Here is a 25633-nt window from a genome sequence, read left to right as displayed (position 1 = left end):
TGGGCCTAAACACAGAGCAGATACCATCTGGAGGCAGAAAAATGGTTGCCTTTCAGTCTCTAAAATTCCTTTGATGGCTGGGCTCATCCCCTGTAGAAATAACTCCTTTTAGAAGGAACAGGAAAGCTGTTCTGTGATTTCATATTTTGAATCTTTAAACACACCTCCTGGAGCCATTGTATAGGTAAGACAGTGTTTCCTTGCTCTCCAGCAATGAGAGCCATGGTGTGAGAAGGAGGAAATCACATCCTTCTCCACAGCACTGACACTACACAGAAAGATTCCTCTTAGCTGAAAAGTAGTCAGGAGGCAAAAGTTCAGTATTATAACCTCACCATTTTACTAGCTTAAATATTTCAGGATTCAGATCCAGGCTCAAAGGGCATAACTAAAAGTGTCAAAATGAAGACCTGGAGATCTAGTTTTCCAAATAGTGATGGGTGCAATCAGTATTACAGTTCTGTCATACTTCCTTTCTAAACATTGTATTTCCCAGCTAGTACAATAGGAATCTCATAAATTCCAGGTTTGACTGTTTTCACTTAGAGTGATTGCTTTTACATGAGTAAAGAAGTAATGCTTGCATTTCGTGTATGTTGCCATTGTTAGCAGCATGAGGGTTCTTTGTGGATTCTGTAAAACTGTTGGGCTTCCTTTGAGCATGATTTCCAGTTGATGGAATTAAATGGAGTTGCAGTTCAGAGAAACACGAAGGTGTAGTACAGTGGTGCTACTCTGGAGTAGAATTTCTTATTACAGTGCAATGCAGAGAGTTCTTGCTCTGATGTAGGGGATGTGTCCCCTTGTGCCCCAAACTAGCAGGGCAGCTTTACTGAGGGTAATGAGTTTATTTATTTATTTATTTATTTATTTATTTTTAAATATTTTTGAGCCAGACTACCCTGCTTCTTTTGATTTGTTTGTATAATAATGCCTGGGCAAGACCTCTTAGGGAAATAGCTTTGGAATTTATTTCCTGGGCTGCCAAATGGCAAGATGCACATCACTTTCCAGTTGTTTAAAATCCATGGTGGCAAACAGTTACTGCCAACCTCCACTTTGATTTACAAGGCACATGTCACTTCCAAACGAATGTTATTGAGCACAACTCCACCTTATGGTAATCTGTTTGATATCCCTGTCAGTTCCTAATGAAGTCTTTTATGAGCAAAGCAGATTAATGGACTTCCTAAATTAGGAGATAATTCGTGTTTGTCTGTTGTAAAACTTACTAACCAAAAATAATTACGTTTTCCTAAATAAGATGTCAAATTCTGTGAGGAGAGTGAATCTATACGGCTCTTCAACAGTATTCCAAAAGCTAATTTTAGCCTAATTATGCTAATTTCCCTAGGTGCCTTCTATAGTCAATGGAGAGAAAAGACCGAGTCTTTTTGTGTCAAAAGGAGCAAGGTGTATTGGTACTGACAGCTTGTCTGTTACCAAGGACACTGACCTACTGTGTTCTTAAATAAATTTTGTTGGGACATGGAGAAAGTTTATCATCCCATTTAGTCTTTTTTAGTTTTTCCTCTCCTCCCGAAGGAAATAAATAAGTAAACAAACAAAAAACCCCAAAAAGAGTAGAGATGGTAGAGTGACTGAATAATCTTTCATGTGCTTTAGTTATTCTAGTGTACCACTTTGGAGTGGAAACTGGTATTGTCTGGAAGAGAATAATAAATTGCATGTGAAGTAAACATCTTTAAACTGGTGAAAAGTGAAGCAACCTTTGGAAAAGTTCCATAATATTTTTAGGTTAAACTCAATTTCAGGCCAATACAAATTCATAGTCTGCTTACGCTTAAAAAGATATGGGGTATGATTGTGGCTATAAGTAGATCTTGATTATTTTCCATCCCAAAGCTGACTTTCAGAGCTTCACTGGGACACAAAGGCAATGATATCTTTCAAGTAAGATTCAACTGTCTTGAGTTGTAGGGGTTTTTTTCAGCCTCACAAGCAGATTTTGTTTCAGCTGTGGGGACTCTTGTGATTGCTCAGAAGTCAGGGTTTCAAAGGAGACATCTGTGTACTGAGTGGCTCTGAATAGTTTAAAGTCTCATAAAGATCTGTAAGCTCCCACTGTCTTCCAAGGCTTCTTCCTTGACTTCCAAATATCTGGGTTTGGATGCAGAACTTACTCTACTTGGTGCTCTGTCTTACAAAAAACCAAAGGTTTCATTCAGCTGTTTGACTTCTTAAATTCTTTTTGAAGTTAAACTTCATTTTTAAGTTGATTTACTTCTAAAAAGCAAACCTGAAGATTACTGTATTAGAAAAACAACTGTTTCTTTTTCATTTATGTACTTTTATGCCTGATCTTCAGGTTACATATAATTATGTACATAATTATGACTTTTATATGTTACATTTGTAAATTATGTTAACTTATTTTCTACAGCAGCAATGATTTTTTTATAACATAATTGTAAATCTACTTATATAGGCAGATACTTGAAAACAGGTGAAATTTGATAGTGGATATGTTGAATTGTATTTTTTTTTTAAGTAGACCAGATTTCAAATTGGCAGTGTCTATGAAGTTCAAAATGTCTTTTTCTGTCATGGAAGATATTTTTATTAACCATGTGCTAGGATAGCATATGCTGGTGAGGAAACTGAAAAACTGTGGTGGGAAAAAGTGAGATTTCCCTGGCTTAAGTATTATAGAATCTGGAGGCTGATTGCAGTAAGCTTTTACTTAGAAGTTTATGGCAATACTAAATTTCTCACCCTAACCATTTTGCAGAATTTCAGTAGCTGAATATCATGTAAAACGTCTTTATCTCTTATGTACAAATGCTTAAATGTTTTGCTTAGATCCATAGTAGTTACATTACTAGGATAGTATGAATTAATTATACTTGTTTTTCCTGTCTAGGTGTGAACACCTTTAAAATCTTTGAACTTGTCAAAATTCTGGGGGATGAGATAATTTTTTATAATATTTTTAATTTTCTGTCAATTTTTTTTTAGAGAGGGTCCAGGAAATTTATTTAGTGAGCAGCTGGTCAAAACCAATGAGGTGCATAATTTAGTAAAACTTTCATCTTAAATTGTGATGACAAAACTCAGTTGAGTACAACACATTTTAAGGTAATACAGAATGTTGATGGGGTGAATTCTTCTTTGTATTTTGATAGTAAAACATTGGTTTTCCATCCGAAAAGAGCAGATACATGTAGAACCCAGTATTACCACGTTTTAAATTATTTGCCGCAAATGCTTTCTTTAGTTGATAGGGCGCTTCATTTTAGAAGGGCAGTTTCTTCTTAGGAGCAGTGAAATGATGATACCATCAGTGACATTGTTGAGCTTCCTGTGCATGAGGAGGTGACTGTTATTGCTAGTTGTCATCATTTGTTATTTAAAAGAAGACAAGCAGTATCCCAAGTGGAAAAGTGACCAGTCAGTGCTTGATATAACAAGATTTTTGTATCTGTTAGAGTTGGCTTATAAAAGCAGTTGTTATTGGCAGAATTGAAGTGCTTGTATATGTAAAAATAGTATAAAATGTCAAGACTGTCAAATTAAGGAATGTCAGAATTAATATTCCCAGTAGAGTACTCAATTTGTTTGTCCAGCTTGTCTGTACCATGCTAATCTGGAAGTATGGGGTTCAAACTTATCTTTATTACAAGATGCTTCTTTCATTCCATGTACCAATACAGAGTTATGTACTAGTAGTGATTTAATATGCAATGAAGTATTTAATCTCTAGGATCCCTGCTCTATCTTTTTTTATAGGAGTTAAACGTAGAGAGAGACAGAATTACACAAAGCATTCTTTCTCATCCTGTAGGTTGTTAAATTATCTTCTAAATTCTATGTCTGCCCTTACTAGAATTTGAGTGATCCTAGATAAATCTCTTTAGGCAGTCCTTTTAGGGTCATTCTCAGTTAAATATTGCTTCCCCCACCTCATGCTTGTTATCTCTGGTGTTGCAGTTTCATAGCCACACTAATAAGGCCCTGTAACCCAACATACCATTACTGACTTCATTACACAACTGCACATGTGGTGTTCAGGATAATTTTCATCGAAGTGGCATGAAGTAAAATAGATTGTGAAGCTATCCATCCTACTCCAATAAAACTCAAAACGAAAAGTGTCAGGTGACCTTAACTATTAATAACTGAACTAAATGACCAATACCTATTGCTGAGAACCTTACCTTGTTATTATTTATTGTGATCATTTTAATACTGTGTTTGTGACGTTAATGCATGAATCCAGTGTTTGAAACTTTTCTATTTAGAAAAGTTGAAGCGTTTGTCCTTTTTGCATTTGTTTGAAGTGCATACATACATTCACGCACTTCTGATTAATGCCGTACTGTGTAGTTTCTAAGTGTCTCATGTTTATAGGATATCATGTCTTCCTATGTGACAGTTTCCTGAAATACAGTAGCTTTGTCTATAAATGATGTTAACTATCAGTATCAGCACCCCCTTTCCCCTATCTGAAACATAAGAAAATTGCAAGCTGTAGAATACAGACTGAGGAGCTCAAATATAAAAAAAAATTACTGCTCAGATCCAGCCTACAGTTTTTACAGGGAGATACTTTAAATAACATAACTCAAACTTAAATACAATGCATGCTGATTATCTGTTTTTGAATTGCTGCAAAAACCTGACCTTATTTAAAGACGTCCAGGGTTCATTAAAAATTATGATTTTTCTCCTACTGTACTGGCTACGTAAGAGCGATAAGGCAGCATAAATATATATAAGAAATGATGTCCTTAGGAATTTAGTTTGAGAACTTGCATGATTTACAGCACTTGCACAGTCTCTGTCTCCCTGGTAATATGATCCAACTTCCTTGACTCAGTCTGGAACAAACATCTTCTGAATAGATAATATGTTCCTTCTTTATTTCATGATAGATTTATACATTTTTATACTGATTGAATTTTATTGGTTTTCAAATTAATGGAGATAAGATATTACCAATGTAAGTTCCTTTTTGTACCTTCTGTATTGTACAAATAGAGAAGATGCTTATACTGGTAAAACTTCCATAAATTACCACTGGGTGATTGCAAGCATTTATTATGACTGAATGACATGTTTACATCTATAAAAGCTTTGTACCACGCAAGTGTTTAGACTTTCATGAGTTTTGTCCTTTTTTAGGTTGAATAATTTTTATATTTGAAGTATGCTTGAAAATACCTTAGGTGCTTAGGAGTAAAATATTATTTATTTAACAACAACAACAGCTTAAGACCACCACTGCTAAGAAAGGAGAAAGTATAGACTGTGTACTGTAAAAACTTAAAATTTCTATAATGAGATGGAATTGTATAACTTCCTGAATGACAGTGGAACTCAAAACAGTGTTATCACAGTGAGCTTTCCTGTGGCCTAAATGTTCAGTCATCTGAATGCTAATCCTGGCATATGCTTCAGAAATGCTTTATGTTCAGTGAGTGAAATTGTTTTGTTATACACATGACGAAATAAAAAGACTTTGCCCTTTCTGGACATTTTACTGTGTGTGCCATTTTGAGAGGTTTAACTTTTGGGTACTTTCTTCCCTGCTGCAAAGCTACATCATGCTAATATTAAATGCTAGATGATTTAATGTTATCATGGCCACTCCCATTGTGTTTTATGTTCTTTAAATGTTTTGCTTCTGTTCTTTTACATGCTTTTATGGAAGTTTGCTGGGTGAATCGATTGTAGACTTGAACACTTGAATGTATGGAAAACACTAAGGTCATAATGATTTTATATTTTTTTTTAACCCCTGGAGTTTATGCTTTATTAAATTGTAAAGGACTAATTAGGTTCCTGTTTTAAAAAAAAAAAAAAATCTATTTCTGTTTTGTAATTAACAATTCCATGAAACAAACCAGTAAGACTTAAGACTGCTCTTCTATGTGGGTGGCAATGAAGCTGCAACACGTAGTCCAAAGGTGATCAAAAGAGCCTTCAGGGCCTTGGGATGGTTGCTAAGGGAATCTGGAGCAGAGGTTGTTTCTTCCTCTCTCCTTCCAGTTGCAGGCAGCCACATGGGAAGAAACAGATGGGGCCAATCTATTAATACATGGCTCTGTGGCTGGTGTCACCGCCACAATTTTGTGTTTTTCCATAATGGGATGGCCTACACGGCACCAGGCTTGCTGGTGCCAGATGGGATTCACCTTTCTCCAAGGGGGAATATGGTCTTTGCCCACGAGCTAGCGGGGCTGCTCGACAGAGCTTTAAACTAGACTTGACGGAGGAAGGGGATAATATCAGGCTTGCCCGTGACAAGCCGTGGGATGACACGCCGAGGCCGGAGGGACGGGGTGCTAGCGAGGGCCCTCAGCCTGTTGCTCTGAGACTTGCTGGCTCCACTGCAGCACACCTGAAGTCTTATGGAGAGGAGCCAGGGGCTCCTGAGGTAACAGGAGCCAGCAGGGAAACACAGTGAAATCCCTCAAAGGAATTAAGGTGTGCTCCTCCAAAAAGCTGACATGGCCGACAGCCCAGCTGAAGGACCTCGACACCAATGCGCGCGGCAAACAGGAGGAGTTGGAAGCCACAATGCTGCTAGAAAGCTACAACCTAGTTGCCATTACGGAACCTTGGTGGTACAAATCCCATGACTGGAGTGTGGCTATCGATGGCTACAGGCTGTTCAGCAGAGACAGGCGAGGAAGGAGGAGGGGCGGAGGGGTTGCCTTCTACATCAAGAAACGGATAGACGGTGAAGAGCTGTCTCTGAAGAACAGCCATGAGCAGTTTGGAAGCTTATGGGTGAGAATTAGAGAGCGAGGCAACACAGGCAACCTTGTGGTTGGTGTCTACTACAGGCTGCCCGGTCACGGGGAGCTACTGACAAAGCCGCCTTACCCCAGCTACGGGAAGCATCGCGCTCGCTGGCTCTCATCCTGCTGGGGGACTTCAACCACCCCGACATCTCCTGGAAAAGTAGCACGGTGAGTTGTAAGCAATCCAGGAGGCTCCTGGAGTGCACTGAGGATAACTTCTTAAGCCAGGTAATAGACAGCCCTGCCAGACAGGATGCAATACTGGACCTGATGGTCACCAAGGCAAGTGAGCTCATCGATGATATCAAGATTGGAGGCAGCCTGGGCTGCAGTGATCACACACTGGTGGAGTTTGTGGTCCTGAGGGATATGGGTCAAGCAAAGAGTAAAGTCAGGACCCTGAATTTTAGGAAAGCAAACTTGCAGCTGTTCAAGGAGTGAGTCAAGAGGACCCCCTGGGAAACTGCCCTCAGGGACAGGGAGCAGAACAGAGCTGGCAGATCTTCAAGATGCTTTCCATAGAGCGCCAGAGCTCTCGATCCCCAAGTGCAAGAAATCAGGCAAGGAAGGCAAGAGACTGGCATGGCTGAGTTGAGACCTGCTGGTCAAACTAAAGGGCAAGAAGGAAATGCACAGGCAGTGGAAGCAGGGACAGGTCTCCTGGGAAGAGCAGAGGGACGCTGCCTGGCTGTGTAGGGATGGTGTCAGGAAGGCCAGGGTGCAGCTGGAGCAGAACTTGGCAAGGGATGCAAAGAATAATAGGAAGGGCTTCGACACGTATATAGCCAGGAACGGAAGGACAAAGAAAGTGTACCTGCTCTGATGAGCAAGACTGGCAAACCAGTAAGAACGGATGAGGAGAAGGCTGAGGTACTCAACATCTTTTTTGCCTCAGTATTCACTGGCAACCTCTCTTTCCATACCTCTTGAGTAGACGGACCGCAAGGCAGGGACTGGGGGAGAAAAGTCCTTCCCATTGTAAGAGCAGATCAGGTTTGTAACCACCTGAGGAACCTGAATACACAGAATTCTATGGGACCTGACGTTCTGCATCCCAGAGTCCTGAGGGAATTGGCTGATGTAGTTACCAAGCCGCTCTCCATGATATTTGAAAAGCCATGGTAGTCAGGTGAAGTCCCTGGTGAATGGAAAAAAGGAAACACTGCACCCATTTTTAAAGAGTAGAAAGGAAGACCCTGGGAACTACCGACCTATCGGCCTCACCTCTGTGCCTGGGAAGATCATGGAAGAGATTCTTCTAGCAGCTCTGCCAAGGCACATGGAGGACAGGGAGGTGACTTAAGACAGCCAGCATGGCTTCACCAAGGGCAAGTCCTGCCTGACCAACCTAGTGGCCTTCTGTGATGGAGTGACTACGTCCGTGGACAAGGGAAGAGCTACTGATGTCATCTGTCTGGACTTCTGTAAGGCCTTTGACGTGGTCCCCCACAACATCCTTCTCTCTAAATTGGAGACGTATGGGTTTGATGGGTGGACTGTTCAGTGGATGAGGAATTAGTTGTATGGTCACATCCAGAGGGTAGTGGTCAACGTCTCAATGTCCAGATGGAGATTGGTGACGAGTGGTGTCCCTCAGGGGTCCATCCTGGGACCAGTACTGTTCAATATCTTCATCAATGACATAGTGGGATTGAGTGCACCCTCAGCAAGTTTGCAGATGACACCAAGCTGAGTGGTGCAGTTGACACATCTGAGGGAAGGGATGCCATCCAGATGGGACATAGTGAAGCTTGAGAAGTGGACCCATGTGAACCTCCTGAGGTTCAACAAGGCCAAGTGCCAAGGTCTTGCACCTGGGCTGGGGCAACCCCTGGTATCAATACAGGCTGGGGGATGAAGGGATTGAGAGCAGCCCTGCGGAGAAGGACTTGGGGGTGCTGGTGGATGAAAAGCTAGTTGTGAGCCAGCAATGTGTGCTCGCAGCCCGGAAGGCCAACTGTATCCTGGGCTGCATCAAAAGAAGTGTGGCCAGCATGTCGAGGGTGGTGATTCTCCCCCTGTTCTCCACTTGGTGAGACCCCACCTGCAGTACTGCATCCAGCTGTGGAGTCCTCAGCACAGGAAAGGCATGGATCTGATGGAGTGGGTCCAGAGGAGGGCCACAAAAATGATCAGAGGGATGGAACACCTCTGCTATGAGGACAGGCTGAGAGAGTTGGGGTTGTTCAGCCTGGAGAAGAGAAGGCTCCAGGGAGACCTTACAGTGGCCTTGCAGTATTTTATTATGGGGGCCTATAAGAAAGATGGGGACAGACTTTTTATCAGGGCCTGTTGCAATAGGACAAGGGGCAATCGTTTTAAACTAAGAGAGTGTAGAGTCAGACTAGATATAAGGAAGAAAGTTTTTACGATGAAGGTGGTGAAACAAACACTGGAGCAGGTTGCCCAGAGAGGTGGTAGATGCCCCATCCCTGGAAACATTCAAGGTCAGGTTGGACAGAGCTCCGAGCAACCTGACCTAGTAGAATTTGTCCCTGCTCATTGCTGGGGGGTTGGACTAGACGACCTTTAAAGGACCCCTCCAACCCAAACCATTCTATGATTTAAAGCACTTTCTAGGGTCTATTGGGAAGGAAATGATATTTTTTATAAGTCACTGTATTGAAAAGAAAGTATGGTTGCTATTTGTGTGTTGTCTTTCAAACTGTGGCAGTAGATTATACAGAAGCGGTTTTGACTGTATGTCACTTTCTTATTACCTGACTATACAGGATATTCTCTATACGGTGTCTTGTAAAATAGACTAGTATTATACAGTTTTACTCCATTTTCAGTAATGGCTGAGAATATAGTTTGTATCACTTTCAGCTGTGCCTGTAGCTTCCAGTGGGTGAACTGGTAGTGCAGTTGAAAGGGATAAGTGTTCTAGATAAAACAGAAAAAGGAGTAAGAATAGAGTAGAAAGTGGTGATTTTTTTCTGAAATAACAGCTTTCACTTTCAGCTTGAAAACTACCTCAAAACCTCCACAAATCAGTATGCTGTAGATTATGCTAAAGTGCTTTGGGCTTGTCTAGGTGTTTGTGAGTAACGTGCTGATAAGAGCAGGTTCTATATCTTGCAAAGTATACAAGAAATGCCTCAGCCTGTGCTTAGCAATTGGTAAGAATAATACTGGGGTGGGAAAAAGCAGAGGGATCTTAATGGGACATCTCTCTGCTTCAGGGCAGAACCAGCACTGTGTTAAACCTTTCCTGACAGCCTTTCCTTTCCCTTTTTTCTTCCCTTAGTAGTCTGTTCTTAAAACTGTCAGTGACGGAGAATTCAAAAGGTCTTTAGGCAGTCTGCTTGCTTTAGAAAGGAGGGGTTTTTTAATGGCTAACTTAGTTAGCCTTTGCTTCAGTGTAAGCCCATTATTGCTTTTCCTATTACCATTGGACAGAGAAAACCATTTATTTCTTTTCTTTTTTTTAGCTGTCTTCTGTACATTGTAAGACTAGTATCTTTTAGGCAGCTCTAAAGGAGATAATTTAATGTCTTTCAGTCATTTTTAACAGGTGTTTATCTAAAGCTTTGTTCATCCCTTGAATAATTGAAGGACTGTATCAGTTAATCACCATCTTCAGCTGCGATGCTTCAGCTGGATGTGTACTTCATCTAAGGGCTTATTAGTGCCAATTAGATGGCAAAAATTTCTTCATAGGTGTCATGGGTAATACAGATGTATCACAATATACTGTTTTCTTTTTCATGCCAGTATAGCAGCGTTGACTTTTGTTCAATGTGCAGTTTTTTATAACTATAAGTTTCTTTTCTGCATTCAGCTGTGTCTGGCTGGTATTTGTACAGCTGTCTTAAAGTGGTGTTTTGCATTTGTCATTCCTAAATTACTTCCTTGATTTTTCAGGTCCTATTTCCAGTTTGTCAAGAGCCAGGCATCAAGTGTGCCTACAGCTCTGGCCAGCTTAGTGTTCTTTGAAAATTTGATGAGCCCACTCTGTCATTTAAGTCTCTAGTGAAACTCAAATACTACTGTATTCCAGACAGGCCCCTTCAGAAGTTCACTCAATACATTATTGTAGTTTGATGATTTACAAGTCTTTCTATATTTTTCCCAAACCCTTTTGCATCTATCTTACAGGGAGTGTTCTTTTGACAATGTGTTCCTAGTTTCACTTTGAGGATTTTGTGTATTTTTTTGTGAACAGTGTCACTGAAGTTAAGATATGACAGATGCTGCTTCATCTGGATTCACAAAATCTATTTCTTTGTCACAGGAATAATCTAGGCTGGGTTGATGTGATTTGTTTTTGACAAATCCATGTTGACTGTTACTTACCCCTTCGTTACTTTGTAGATGTTTTCAAATTGGATTTTTTTTTTTTTTTTTCAGAGTGTCTTTCTGTGAATGCAATTAAAATTGACTGGGTTATAATTCCCTGACTCCTCCTTTTTCCCTTTTGTAAAGATAGAATTGACAGGATGCCTCCAAGTTTCTCTCACTTGAATTTTGATAAGTCAGAATGTTGCTAGTTAACCTGTAAGTGACAGTGTACCATTTGATTGCTTGGACAACTACCTGAAAGGAGATTGTAGTGAGGTGGGAAGTCAGTCTCTTCTCCCAAGTAACAAGTGATGGGGTGAGAGGTAACAGCCTCAAGTTGTGCCAGGGGAGGTTTAGATTGGATATTTGGAAAAATTTCTTCACCGAAAGAGTTGTCAAGCATTGGAACAGGCTGCCCAGGAAGTGGTGGGGTCACCATCCCTGGAGGTGTGTAAAATACCTGTAGATGTGGTGCTTAGGGACGTGGTTTAGTGGTGGACTTGGCAGTGCTAGGTTAGCGGTTGGACTCCATGATCTCAAAGGTCTTTTCCGACCTGAATTATTCTATGGTTCTATGAATTGATGACATTCACTATTCAAGTGTTGGATGCTTCCATATTGTGTAGTATGTTTTATTTCATGCAGTTGCACCCTTTCATAATGATCTAAGTGAAGTTCTAGTGGAAAGGCTTTAAAAAGAAAACTCTCCAATTTTAACTTTTTCTTCTCTGAAGTTAAATATTTAAGTATTGTCAAATCTGGATTCTTTCCTAATGCAATGTTTTATGTTACTTCTTAAATGAAGCTTAGCATTGATTATTTTCTTTTCAGAAATTGGTATGAAAAGCTTTTTAAATGTATTTCATTTTCCAGTTTGTCAAATTTGCCAACATTGAGGAAGACACACCTTCATATCACAGACGCTATGACTTCTTTGTGTCTCGATTCAGTGCCATGTGTCATTCATGTGACCACGATGCAGAAATACAAACCGAGTAAGTGCCGTTCTGTCTGTCTTACAGAAAACTGTCTTAACATGTTAATATAGTCTGTAATACAGCTTTTATTATGATATTTGGTGGAATAGTTCATTCCGTAAGAAGAAAATGAAAGTCTGACTTTTTAAATAGCATTGAATATTGCAAATCTTAGATGGCTAGAACTCCTAGAATATTTAAGTGGAATTTTACCTGAATAATGCTTGCCAGATTGCATGGATTCTCTCCAGAAAAGCACTACTTATTACTGTAAATGTGTGCGAGTTGCATAACTCATTTGAGAAATTAATGGGGCTTATATGAATAGAAGAGCAAAAGCATATTTTGAGTCTGCTATTTGAGAATTACTCATTAAAAATTGAATTTTCATAGATGTCTGCAGTATGATACTGTGTGTGAAACTGAAATGCCTTCATGAATTAGTATTGCAAATTTTTACATTATTATGTAAGCTCAATTTTTTTTTTTTTACTTCAGCTCCCCCTAGCGAAGTGTTCTTTCTATGAATTGTCAATCAGTATTTAACTCCTGAGCATTTTAGAAAACTTAGGGCTTTTTAGATTCTATAGTTTGCATCTCTGTTTTACTCACCTTTTCTATTTCCATGCATTAAATTGTTCAGCCACCTATGAAAAATTCATGTGCTGAACATTCATTCAACCCCTTGGGTGTACTGCTGTTATGTTAGCTGCAATGCGTAAGGATTTTTCTTAGAAGTTTGCAGTTTCAAAAATCTGTGAACTGTATTTTCAAAAGAGTGAATACTGTGTACATCACTTAAGGGAAAAAAGAAAACAAAACAAGGAATTCACTCCTCCTTTAGTTTTCTGGTTCATTCCCCCTTATTTTTCATAATTTGCTCCCATCTTATTTGTTGCACTATTGCTGTACGTAGGGTTCTGCTCTAAAATTTGTCTCTAAAAAGGTTAGGATTAAATCTGCCTCCTGCTCCTGTAGTTTTCCTCATGCCCCACCCTCTTTCCCTTTAGGAAGATTATTCCAGTGAATGGTTTTACAGGATGAACACCCATGAATTGGTTGGGGAAGGACTGAAGGGATGGTAAATAATACTTGGGGACGAAAGGTCAAAGGGGATGGAAACTTCTTAGGCAGGTGTCACTAATGAAGCTGGTGTATCCTGCAGCTACCTTATAACTTAGGCTTGTGTCAGGTACAGTATATTTACCTGAAGCTGATGGTTGCAAATAGTATTCATGAATGTTTTAATGAGCTTTTTGAGATTTTTGCCTTTTTGGCTTACAGAAACTAAACCAGAAATGTTAAACTGATTACTTACTGTAAAACATTCCGTAAGAGGTTAGGATATGAAGCTCAGCTCAGGATTTTTAGTGCTACTTTCACTTTCATTGCCACTTGCAAATGAGAGTTATCATTAGTAATAAACTAGAACTTGGAATGAATTAAGAGACTAGTACATCCCAGATTCATCTATCAAGTATGACCTACCACTCATAAGGACACCCCAAAGTAAAATACTTCAAAGCTGTGATTGCTGTAGGAGTAAGAGAACTGTGCTAATCTTTTGCTCTTCAGATTGTCAGCCTGTACCATTACCTGTGCTTCAGTTTGCAATGTTGATGTACCCTTAGACAGGGAGGAATTTCATCCTACTGACATAAGACTGTACATGACCTTGATTTAAATGTAATCTTTGCTTTAATACCTATCTGAGCCTTCCTTAGAGAAATGAAACATTTCCTGTATGTGATGAAATTTGATGCTGCCCCTTCCTCAGTACTTCAGCCCTCTTTTTTCAACCTCCTGTACAATAGTAAGAACATGAAATTAGTGCTAGTGGCACTCCAGCACACAAAAGTGTGACCTTTTTTTCCCCCATGTGAATCAGTTTTTCACTCAGGTTGACCAAAAGTAGCAATATGACTTTTTTCCACATCATAGTAGACAGTTTAAATGTGTCTCTTTTGATTGCTGTTCATAAAGATCTCTTTCATTCTTGGAGTTGGCATACCAGATTTGCTGTAGGTACTGAGATAATTCAACAAAACAGATGAGCTGTGACTACAGATTACAATTCTAAAAGCAGATATCACATGTAGTTGATACCGTTGATGGGCGCTAGGGAGTAATTCAGCTGATCCTAAAACAGACATCTGGAGTCGCTTTTCACCTGCATAGCTTGAGGTTCCACTGAACTGACTGGCTTGAATGGGAGCTTGAACATCATCTACACACGTAGTCAGGTAATGTAGGCTTCCGGGTCTGAAACTGAATGTCACCCGGTAAGTGAGATTTCCCTTTCAGCAGGGGAGGTTAGCGCTAGTATTTAATGTATCTAAAGCCACAGTATCAGCAAAACTTGATTACCTTAAGAACTAATAATTTAAAAGAAAAAAAAAAAAGAGGTGTCCGTGATGGAATTTTGGAAGCTCTGTGCCTTAAATGTCAATCTTAGATCCTTAATATCGGAAACTTAATATTGAATACTGCGCTGTAGTTGTAGTACAGCAATAGCAAGTGCTTTTCTAGCTGTTTGTGCATCCATCTTCCCTGTTTGGTATGTAACCCTATTAAAAGTATCTTGAAAGGTTTGGAATGGTATCAGATCCATATTGAATGCACGTGGCTTTGTTCAGAAATAGCTGAAAATCAGGGGGCTACAGATAGAAGTATTTACAAATGGAAATGTAAACAAAAATACTAATTATAGAGTTCGGTTAGGTCTGTAGTTCATCTAGCAAATGTTTTAATGTAGTGAATTTGACTGAACAAAGGCTAGTTATGTGTTGTCCATACTGAAATCAAGATTTAAAAAATGAGGGATGGATTTTAATAGAAGTAATTTCAAATTTTAGTGAAGCTTGTGCTTATTTCCCTTGATTGCTATATCGCCTTTTCTTCTACTCATTTTCAGTAAGTAAAATTCTATTCCCGCCATTTATTATAATGGCATAATTCGCTATTACCACTTCAAAAAAGAATATTTTGCCATTCATTTCACTGTACAGATTCTCCTGCAAACTATTTTTGTTCAACAAAACAAAATAGCTAACAGCTAGACTAAGTCTTTTTTAGAACTTATATTAATTTTTCCTTTTTATTGTTTTATTGTTGTGGTTGATCAGTTCTTAGTTAATTTGTTTCAAATGGTTTTAGGATAAAAGTGGTGGTTCCTTTTGTGCATCAGGCTTAAGTTGATAGAATTATCCTTTGCTTTCCATCTTGTGAATCTTGCCCAAATCTTTAAAGATTTGTTATGATTAATCCACAGCGTTAACTACAACTTCTAAGGACATGATCACATGGCTCTGGTAGCTATTGCTTCAGCTTTGCTGTGATAACTTCACAATATTTTTCTTCAGCACTGGAATAGGTTGAGATTGCGCACATATCAACTGATGGATAGTAAATTGCATAAAGTTGGTGGGGTTTTTACCCATGTGGCTTTCTTTTGGAGGTGGTATACACAGTTTGAGTATTCATTGATCAGTGTCAGCATTATCCTTACAGATCACTTTCTGTTCAGTTGTTTTGTCAGCTTCTTTACTATAAAGGCTATAAAGGCGCTTAAAGGCAATATGGGCAACCTTAATGAATTGGCCAAATTTCCAAATTACTGCTTTTGAGAACTTAATGGAATTCTACACTACATAATTACTACTGTCTAATAGGTAAACAGCCATACTGGGAGGTGCTGTGTTTCTCCTTTTTAGTAATTCCTTTTTTACTTCCTCAGGATCCGAATTGCTGGAATCAGGGGCATTCAGGGAGTGGTTCGAAAAACAGTTAATGATGAACTTCGAGCAACTATATGGGAACCTCAGCACATGGACAAGATAGTACCATCATTGCTGTTTAATATGCAGAAAATAGAAGATATTGACAGGTATTTTTATTCCTGGTCACTGGCATGTTTTTTAAACAATCTTTAGGCTTAGTTTTTATGATAGATACATTTTTCTTTTTAGTGGAAATAACTACTGACATTTACTAGCTGAGTCTCCTTGAAACTGATAGCGCAGCTCTGCTTAACTGCTCTTAACGCTTCTTCTCTTAAAGTCTTTTCAACTGCCTTTGTTTCACTTGTTCCAGATTCTGTTGGCCTAAAAATTTCTCCAGAAATTGTATAACCATGTTTAGACTTCTTGAAAATTGTAAACTCTGTGTTTTGTAACATCAGAGATTAGTAAGCACAGGCTTTTTGGTGACTCAAATTATTTTGTTAGTTATATCTGTTAACAATTGAGGGTTTAATTCCCATTTAGCCATTACTAACAACTGTCTGTCCTGTCTGCAACAGTATTTAAAGTGAGGATTTAAAATTTATTAATATGTAGACACCCTTCTCTTTTTTGGCTTTCGATGACTCTTAGGCATATTACCTGCCAGGTATGCCTTCAAAAAAGATCTCTGATAATTGATGATGAGGATATAGCAGTCACCTTACTGACTGAAATAGGATTTGGATCAACCACTTAAAGCAGATCAGTTTATATGTACTGCAGGACTAATTTTTATCATTTGTTGAGCAATTCAGTAGTGGTGGTGAAAAACAAATCTGTCAAAAGGCAACTGTTCATTAAACATCTGAACTGGCTGCTTGAAACTTTTTCTATACTGCACATTCAACAGAAAAAAAACCTAATGATTTTCCAAGTGGCAAGTAGGGGCCTTGTATTATGTGCATATGACAGAAAAACTGAAAACAGTATTTATAAATTGTTCATCTGTTGGCCTTAAATGATGTTACAGAGAATTTCTCGTCTTGTTTTACATGTGGCTTCATATTTGGGGAGCACAAACAGATGCATCTTGAAGAGTAAGAGTAAGAAGCATTTTGTTCTGGCAGATGGAATCAAAGCATTATTTGAGAAAGAGCAGAAATTCCAGAAAATAGCCCCAACTTAAGTCCATAGAAAATAATGATTTTTGTTTAAAGCTGAAGGACACGTAGGTAACACTTACCTTAAAGATCAGTGTAATTTTTACTTGTGGAACCTTAATAGCTTAATTCAAGATTCTTCTGAGTACATGTCAGATAAGGCACTTTTTGGAGTTAAGAATTTAATATTTAAACAACATTTTAAAAAGATAATTATATGTGGATGTTGTTATTTGTCCGTATATCTGAATGCACATTCTAGTTATGTGACTATCAGAAAAATTTGCAAGTGTAACATATTCTAAAAATCAGATATTTTTTTTTTCTTCACGACGATTCTGTATTACAAAATAATTGCCATGCATAGTTCAGTATAGTATAAGGCATTGCCAGAAAGACTCTCCCTCCCTCCTTCAAGTTTCCTAGAAGAAAATTCAGAAGAGTCAGTCATGTATGTCAATTTATGTGTATCTCTAAAATGGGGATATATGAAATTGGAAATTCACTTAGTTTGTACAATATTTTTCATGATTACTGCAAAGCTAAACATGCCAGCCTTGTTTAAGGCAGAAGGACACTCTAGCACTTGTAGACTTGACTTCAAATCCTTCTAATATATCTATAATGTTCATATAAATTCTGTTTTAGAGGTAGATTAGAATATATTTCTTTCATGGGGTGAGTTAATCATAGTCAAACATTCCTGTAGCTACTCCGCTCAAAAGTAGCAGTTAAGTCTTGCTTCACATGTCACGTCATATTTTTTTGGCCAGTCCTGGTTTTGCAGTGTTACGGAATTCTCATGCATGGGATGCTGAGTTGCTGTGAGCCAGTTTAAGCCTGTGATTAGATGTTTGCTATGGAAACTGCTGTACTTTAAAACGTCCTTCCTTCCAGTTCCTTGTTGCCACCTTTTCTGATAGAGATTACCTACAAGAAAGCTGGTAGACAGTTAAAGGGAGTAGTTCTTGTCCATTTCATTGCAAAATACATTTCATGTTTCATTCCTCTGGACTTGTGGTAGTACAGAAAGTCTGGATGCAGAGGAATAGTAGTAATTTTTTTTTAAGTGTTGCAGCTGGATTTGTCAGGTCTTTGTTTAAAAACCAAGTCAGTGAAACAAAATGAGTGCAAGTTGCTCATTTGAATTTAGAAACTTGAGAGGCTGTACAAAGTTTTATATTCATTGTCTGTCAACTAATAATGCTAAGGAGCACTAACTGAGAAATACTTAAAGGTAGATGCTGTTAAAGTTCAAAATAAAACTGTGATTCCTACAGACAACAGGAGATAATTTTCAACATTGTGATGCAGTCTAAGACTAACATTTTAGAGTAGGAAGACTGGATTGCAATATCTTCCTTTAACCTATTCTAAAATAAGACTCCAAGCAATGCTGAGAAGTCACTTTCTATAGGATTGCATATACAAACATTTAAAAGATAACTTATTTTTACTGCATTTTAACTAGAATTCTTCCAGATAGACTAGCTCCATGTGTTCTACAGCCTGCTTTCTTTTTTCCCCCCACCCAGCCGCCTTTGTAATCCTGCTGAGTTCTAGGGAATCTGTGTCAAAACAGCAATGGGAATGACAGTCCTGCACTGTTGTTTGTACCTTCTGTGCTGAGAAGGAAGCCCATCTGTCTAGATCAGAGTCTAGGCAGTACAGGAAAAAAAATAATACAGAGATTGAGGGGCACAGCAGTTGGATAAAGCTGCAGTTTAGTGGTACTCATGGTGGATTATATACAAATTATCATGCCTTTTAGAATTCTAATCATTGTGCATTTGTAAAACTATTTCTCTCCTTACTTATCTAACAGGGTGCCTGGGGCTTTTTTATTATTAAAATCTGACAAGCTAGCAATGTTACGGTAGCTTCTGAAACACTGATGTTACCAGAGGCAACAGGATTTTTATATTGCAACTTTTAGATTGCAGTAGTCTTGAAACACTAGAATATCTTTTGCTATCAGAAGATATTACAACTTTGATGTTAATGTGTTTATCTGACTCGTGGCATTTCAGTATTTGACTTTTTATAATGCTCTAAAGCTATGTTTTTATGATGCTGAAGAGTGAACATTAACTAAAGCTGATGCTCTCAGTGAACACTTTTAAGCATATTTAATGCACAAGCTTGTACTGCAGAACTGGAAGTATGAATAAGGTTTTAGTGTACTGATTTCTGCAGTCTAAAATACGTCTCCTAATGCATAGTTGCATAATGTTAATGTAGGTAAATGAATCCTCACTTAAGTTTCTATAATGTGTTCTGTGCAAAAAAAATACTTGCCACCTGTAGGTACCATACTTCTCAATAAGTAATATTGCACCTTAGGTGGAACTGTTTTATTTCTTTCTTCCTCAGTCTCCCGCCTCTCAACTGCTCAATTTAAATGAAGTATTAGTAACAGCTTAATGGTATGATGTGTGAAGCACTTAAATTCAGAAATACATTTCAAATGCCTTTCATTTGTTCTAGTAATTCAGGTGTCTGTGTGCTGAAAAGGAGGTGACTTTGGACAAAGGAAAAAAAAAAACCAAACAAACAACTAAAAGACCCACAACCAACCTACAAGCCAAAAAACGAACCAAAAAACATTACCAAGGCCTGCATCAAAAATGAGAACTGGGAAACGAAACTCTTCTAGAAAGGCTATGCCTTTCACTGTTTACAGTGCAGGTGCTGATTTTAGTTACTCCATGGTGAGGACAGGAAAGCTTAGTGGTAGAATTCAGGCCTTAGTAGGTTTTGGTTTGTCCAAAACTGTGTGATTTCTGTAGTTTTGCTTCTCTTGTGTCTGGATTCTGTCTTTAATTCAGTACTCTTACTCTCTTTTTGTGCCATGTTGATTTTAAACAGTTGGCCTAATTCCCAGTCACCAAGTGAAAAAAAAATTGAAAATGACAGTATTTGAACTTTACAAAAGTTTGGTCATTAGTATAAAATGCTAAAGCCTTGCTTTGCAAGATCCATTAAGTCATAAGTTTAAATTTCCATATGAAATGAATTTAGTCTTTCACTGGCGTATTTTAGCACCTGAAGAAATAGTAGTTGTGGTAGTAATAAATTCTCCCCTGCCATTGCTTTTTTCCTCTCCCTCCCATTGTGTCATCATTTTTTATTATCCTTTACTATCAGTAGTACATTTCTATGATTGCAATAACTCGTCTTCTTGTTAAAGGATAAATTTCTCAGCAAAACTTAGGCAGTTTAACACTCTTCATGGTGTATTTATCTGATGCAAAGTTTGATAATCTGAATTTTTTTCGTTATGTGGCTTTGTTTCTTTTTCAGAGCAATGCTTTTAGGGAAAGAAGAATCCTCCTTCAACAAGGGCCACCTTTATAAATATAGTATGGGGAAATTAACATCAATATCTACATCTTAAAAATATATTTCCGAATGCGAAAGGTGTTTGTTGGTTTTTTTTTCCCCCCCTCCAAGTTATTAGTAACATACTATGTGATGAATATGGGAGTCCACTTGCCCAGTGGTATCATAGAGGTGAAGAATACTGCATGGCAAAAAGCAACTTGGCAAAGTGTTATATTTTAATAAGGTTAAAAGTTAGAGGTTTGTATGTACTGATCCAGATGCTACAATAGATACTATGTTTATCTTTTCATTCCTTGTGGTGGGTTAGCCCTGGCTAAAAGCCAAACTCTCACCCAGCCATTCTTTCACTACACTCCCCTGCAACAAGACAGGGAGAAAATAGGATGGAAAAGCTCATGGGTCGAGATGAAGATAGGGAGATCACTTGCCAGTTACCATTGCAGGAAAAACAGGCTTGACTCGGGGAAAATTAATGTAATTCATTACCAATTACAATAAAGCTGGATGGTGAGAAACAAAGGCAAAAACTAAAACACCTGCCCCCCCACCCCGACTCTTCCCCAGGCCCCCCTTCACCCCTTCCCTCCCGACTCGTGTCCCCCCGAGGGTCGGCGCAGGGGCTGGGGACGGGGGTTGCGGTCCGTCCCCCCCAGCCCCTCTCGGCCGCTCCTCCCTCCTCACACGTCTCCCTGCTCCAGCGCGGGCCCTTCCCCGGGCTGCAGTCCTTCAGGGACAACCTGCTCCCGCCCGGGCTCTCCACGGCCGCAGCTCCTGCAGGAAAGATCCCCCTGCTGCGGCGTGGGGCCCTCCCCGGGCTGCAGGGTGGGTCTCTGCTCCAGCGGGGTCTCTCCAGGGCTGCAGGGGATCCCTGCTGCGGGCCTGCACCGCCTCCCGCCCTCCTCCTCCTCCTCCTCCTCCTCCTCCTCCTCCTCCTCCTCCTGCTGCTGCTGCTGCTGCTGCTGCTGCTGCTGCTGCTCCCTCCTCGCCTTCCTCCTCCTCCTCTGCCTGTGCCGCCTTCGGCCCTTTCTGGAACCCGTTTTCCCCCAGCTTGGCTGAGGGGCTCAGCTGTGTCCTGCGGTGGGGCCGTTGGAGCCGGCTGGGACCGGCTGGAACCGGCTGTGTCCGGCACGGGGCAGCCCCGGCCTCTCCTCACGGAGGCCGCCCTGCAGCCCCGCGGCCTGGGCACGGACAGCCTGCACGGTCCTCTCCATAGTAATGTTGGGAGACAGTCAGTTAGAAGGTGACTAACTTGTGCACTATCTAGTTAGAGGTAAGCGTGTGGGTGATAATGTTCTAATTGGTTCAATCAGACTTTTTGTCAACTCACAAGCCATCTGTTTCTGCAGAAGTATTGGAGTTTTATTTAACGCTTGCCCACACAGTGTGGATTCAGTAGTGGGCAGGTGAATGAGATCATTAGTCTGAACAAAATGACTAAGGTTCTGCCTAACTTTTTGCATGGTTTCATAGCCTTCATTCATTGTTAGCAGTGGGTAATAGTTTGTCAAAATGCAGTGGGTAACAAGTTAAATCAGTATTAACAGCCATTGTTTTTGCCATATAAGTATTTACTAATATAGTGGTCAGTACTGAGAGAACAGATGATGATCTGTAGTCCTGCTGTAGGATAATAAAATGTTTTATTCAGAATTCTGGTTTGATGCATATTGAGATACAATTCTTGCCTAGATCAAGAGGGTGACTCATGAACATTGTAGAACCAAGGGTGGGTACAGTAAGGAAGATGAATATTAATCAGTAGTCAAATCAATGTGGTTTTGTCTTATTTCAGCAGAATAGGCCCTCCATCCTCTCCTACAGGAGGAGAGAAAGAGGAGAATCCTTCTCTGCTGGCCGAGAACTGTTTCAGGGAACTACTAGGACGAGCAACCTATGGAAATATGAATAATGCTGTCAGACCAGTTTTCGCGTAAGTCGAAAATTCATGGAAGGTCTTTCTTAAAGAGATTTTTTTTTAATTTCATCCTCTAATTATGTTGCATTAAATTCCTTCCTCCTTTTCAACTGGAAGGATTCCATTCATGTTTCTTCAAATAATTGCCCCTCTTTTAATCTCACCTCTTTGTTGCCTGTCTGCTAACTTGAAGATAGTTATGGAGAAATGTATATCCCATTTTACTGATTTTAGAAGTGCGATATAATGATTCGGATGGGTTATTGGCTCAGCTGGCCTTTCTTTTGAATGTGAAACTGTTTATTCAAGATATTAATGTCCCATAGATAACTGTTGCAGTCAGTGAAGAGACAAGCTGAGTAAAATACAAGTAGCTGAAAGGAATACTGTGCCCAGATTAATACATGAGGTTAAGATTTATACTTTCTTGCAGTTTACTTCCAAGACCTGTTTTGATACTCTGTGAGGAATATCTTTAACAGCTCATTTAGTAGTGAATGGCAGATGTGCACGCAGTACACACATTATGCACAAATGCACACAGTACAAATTATAGCTGATGTATTAACTCTCAAGTCCAGCATTGTTTAGTTCTCTGCATTGCCCCAGTTGCTTCCTTAAAAAAAATATGATGTGAAAAAAGCTATAAGCATTGAGATAACTTAAATCTGCTTCTTTCACCTCTGCTAGTGTCTACAAAGTAGGCATGTTCTCAGGAGAAACCTCTGCAGGAAGCAGTAGACTCGGTGATACTGCTTTCAAACTCTGGCTTTTCCTGCTGATCAGGAGACCTGCTTGCTCCTTGTAGATTTTCAAGATACCCACCTGTTATGGGAATATCTTATCTTAGATGGCCTAGTTCCTCCCACAAAGACTAAGTATTCCATTCATATACTGAAAGACTTTTCAAGCTACATAAAGCCATTTTCAAGTTACTACTGTTAAGTAGGAACAGAAATGCAAAAGGAAGATAGGGTAGGTATTGAGGGCAAAAAACTTTTGTGGGCCCCTTTTTTTTTTTTTCACATTAAATGCAAAGAACTGTGCTATTATCTCACTTTCCATGTGTACCTATTATACCAATCTGATAGGAGTTTAACTGTTGCAAAGTTGAGTGTTTTTTTAAAAAATTCTCATTCTTTCCAACATTTAAAATTTGCATTCCTCCAAAATATCTGCCACTAGAGTAACGTTTAGGTACTAAGCAGTCTGGATGGACTATTTTGAACTATATTGCAGCTGCTTTCTTGCCACTTTTAAGTTCCTTTTATGGGTTTATCTCAAAACTTTATCAGCATGTGCGTTACTTCAGTCTTTTGAATCATTTCAGTATCAGGGAAGTTTCCCACAAATTCCTGATTCCCTAGATTAGAGTTAGTGCTTGGTTTGGGGTTCAAGAAGGTGTCATACCTGCATTTCCTGTGGCAAATCCAAAGCTTTGGAAGTGTTCTTTCCAGCTTAATTTCTTTTCTTGCTTGCTATGATCCTAAGGAACCGCTTGAGTCTTTGTGCATCTCTACATGCCACATGCTGCATTTGTGCGCTGAAATCAGTAGATAATGACCAGTTACTGAGAATATATTATCTCTTCTATGAATAGAGGGTCTTTGTGGTCACCATTTTTGTGTTCCATTTTGAGGAAGAATTGCCAAATAAATTTATCTTTTTATAAATAACTGTTGTAAAAGTTTAGTATTTTTGAAGAACAAGAGATTCAGAAAATGCAATTTCCAAACTGTTTTTCCTAAATAAAAGGGAGTGCTCTATCTAATCAGTTTCACTTTGTGAATGAGCAGAACTGGTAGAATGAAAGTTTGAGATAGTGAGTCCATTGCACTTTATCTGTTTGAAAAACCTAAATTAGTTTATGTATACTTGATTAGAAAACAGTTTCTCCTAACAGTTTTCAACAATTTCACAGCTTTTAAGAAAGCTCTGGAAATAAAGATAAGGCCGTTTATTACAGTGCTAACACTGAAGATGCAAGTTCAGTTCCCTGCTTGAAGGCTTGTTTCATGTGGCATTGGAATATCAGTCAACATGCTATCACTTCCTTGCAAAACTGAGAGAATAGTGCTGCTTGCATCATGAGGCTGAGTACATTCAATGATTGAGGGTTTTAAATATAATGAAGATAGTTGAAATCTGAAGTCGGTCTCCTGGTATGGGTTTGGATTGACCTTAATTCTCCTTGCCTTTGGCAGAAAATCTCCATGGTTATAACTGTCTACATTTAGCAGCTAGAAACTCTCAAATTCTCATTTTTAATGAAATCTGACAAATCAATCTGGCAGACTGGTTAATGAAAGTAAAAAAAAAAAAAATATGAATATGATATGAAAAAAAATTATTTCGTGTCAACAGTCACAAGCTATTTAGACTTACTTAGCATGAATTTGCAGTGGTGAATAGATGAGGCAGATCCAGAGGGATACAGAAACCTAGTGAATATAAACAACTTCCCAAGTATAACAAGTTACACCCTATTTATCTCACTGTATTTCCATTATTGTGAATTATCACATCATCTGTGCAAGGGGTTTGAATATCAAAAGACTGGTGTTTAATATTCTTTCAGAAAATGTAATGCATGAGAAAATAATTTCATGTATTCCTATACATGCCTCAGTTCTGCTTTCTAAACATCTGTATCAATTTATCCTTTTGTACTAGAAGGATTGCTTGAATGTGTGACAATGTGAGGGAGTTCAGGGACTGTTAGTGGCTCTCACGCCATAATGTAGTAACTTGTACCATTGGTTCTGCTGTTCCTTTTAATTTGAGAAACCTAATTGTGCACATTTGCTACATACATGCAGCAGATCTTAATGGAAGGCAGATTATGGCATTTGTTAATCCAGCAATAAATGATAGTCTTTATTAAAAGAAATGTAATTGGAAAAAAATGGGCAAGATGTGACTTGATTTTAACTAAACTAAATCCACCATGCTGAAAATACCATTTACTGTCTTTTACAAAAACAAAACTACATTGAATACACTGCCTATATTATGACGAGTAAAATATATCACCTACAGTAATCTAATACGTCTTTTCTTAGGAGGAGAATTCCAGTATATGAAGTATGCTGCCCGTTGAGGTATTACACAAAACATTAACCTAGGCTGTCATCTTCCCATCTTCCCCTGCTGTCTTTCCATCAGTTCAGCTACCTGAAGCAGCTAATACTTTGCCTTTCTGGAAAAAGAAAACTGTATGTCTTGTTTTGAGAGAAAAGGTTTTTAAGATGTAGTTGACCATAATCTGCCTGAATGGATCTTTGGGGCAGATAAAGAGGAACTGTCAAGGGTAACAGAGAACACATGCTACCCTGAAAGATTAAAGGATCAGTTCCAATCGGGAGAAGATAGTGAAGAGTATGGTTTTGTATTTGATGGACTGTACTGGAATGATATTAGGGAGAAAGAAGACAGGATTAAATGTATTATGAGCCGCTAA

The 25633-nt window shown here is 39.0% G+C and overlaps 1 protein-coding gene across 9 annotated transcripts in view; it reads left to right on the top strand.

Moving 5' to 3' along the window:
• Positions 1-25633, top strand: part of EFR3A (EFR3 homolog A) — a 97662-nt gene that overhangs the window by 28320 nt on the left and 43709 nt on the right. For 8 of the 9 annotated variants that reach the window (XM_030011427.2, XM_030011423.2, XM_030011428.2 and 5 more), the window contains 3 exons: positions 11928-12049; positions 15768-15917; positions 22051-22188. In XM_030011427.2, the coding sequence (XP_029867287.1) occupies positions 11928-12049; positions 15768-15917; positions 22051-22188 (410 nt within the window). The remainder of the gene's footprint in view (positions 1-11927; positions 12050-15767; positions 15918-22050; positions 22189-25633) is intronic. The other variant, XM_030011420.2, reaches the window with a different exon arrangement.

Source organism: Aquila chrysaetos, chromosome 4 (assembly GCF_900496995.4).
Source record: "Aquila chrysaetos chrysaetos chromosome 4, bAquChr1.4, whole genome shotgun sequence".
Classification (NCBI taxonomy): domain Eukaryota; kingdom Metazoa; phylum Chordata; class Aves; order Accipitriformes; family Accipitridae; genus Aquila; species Aquila chrysaetos.
Note: the sequence above shows the minus strand (reverse complement) of the source record. Positions and strands in the feature narration are given on the sequence as shown.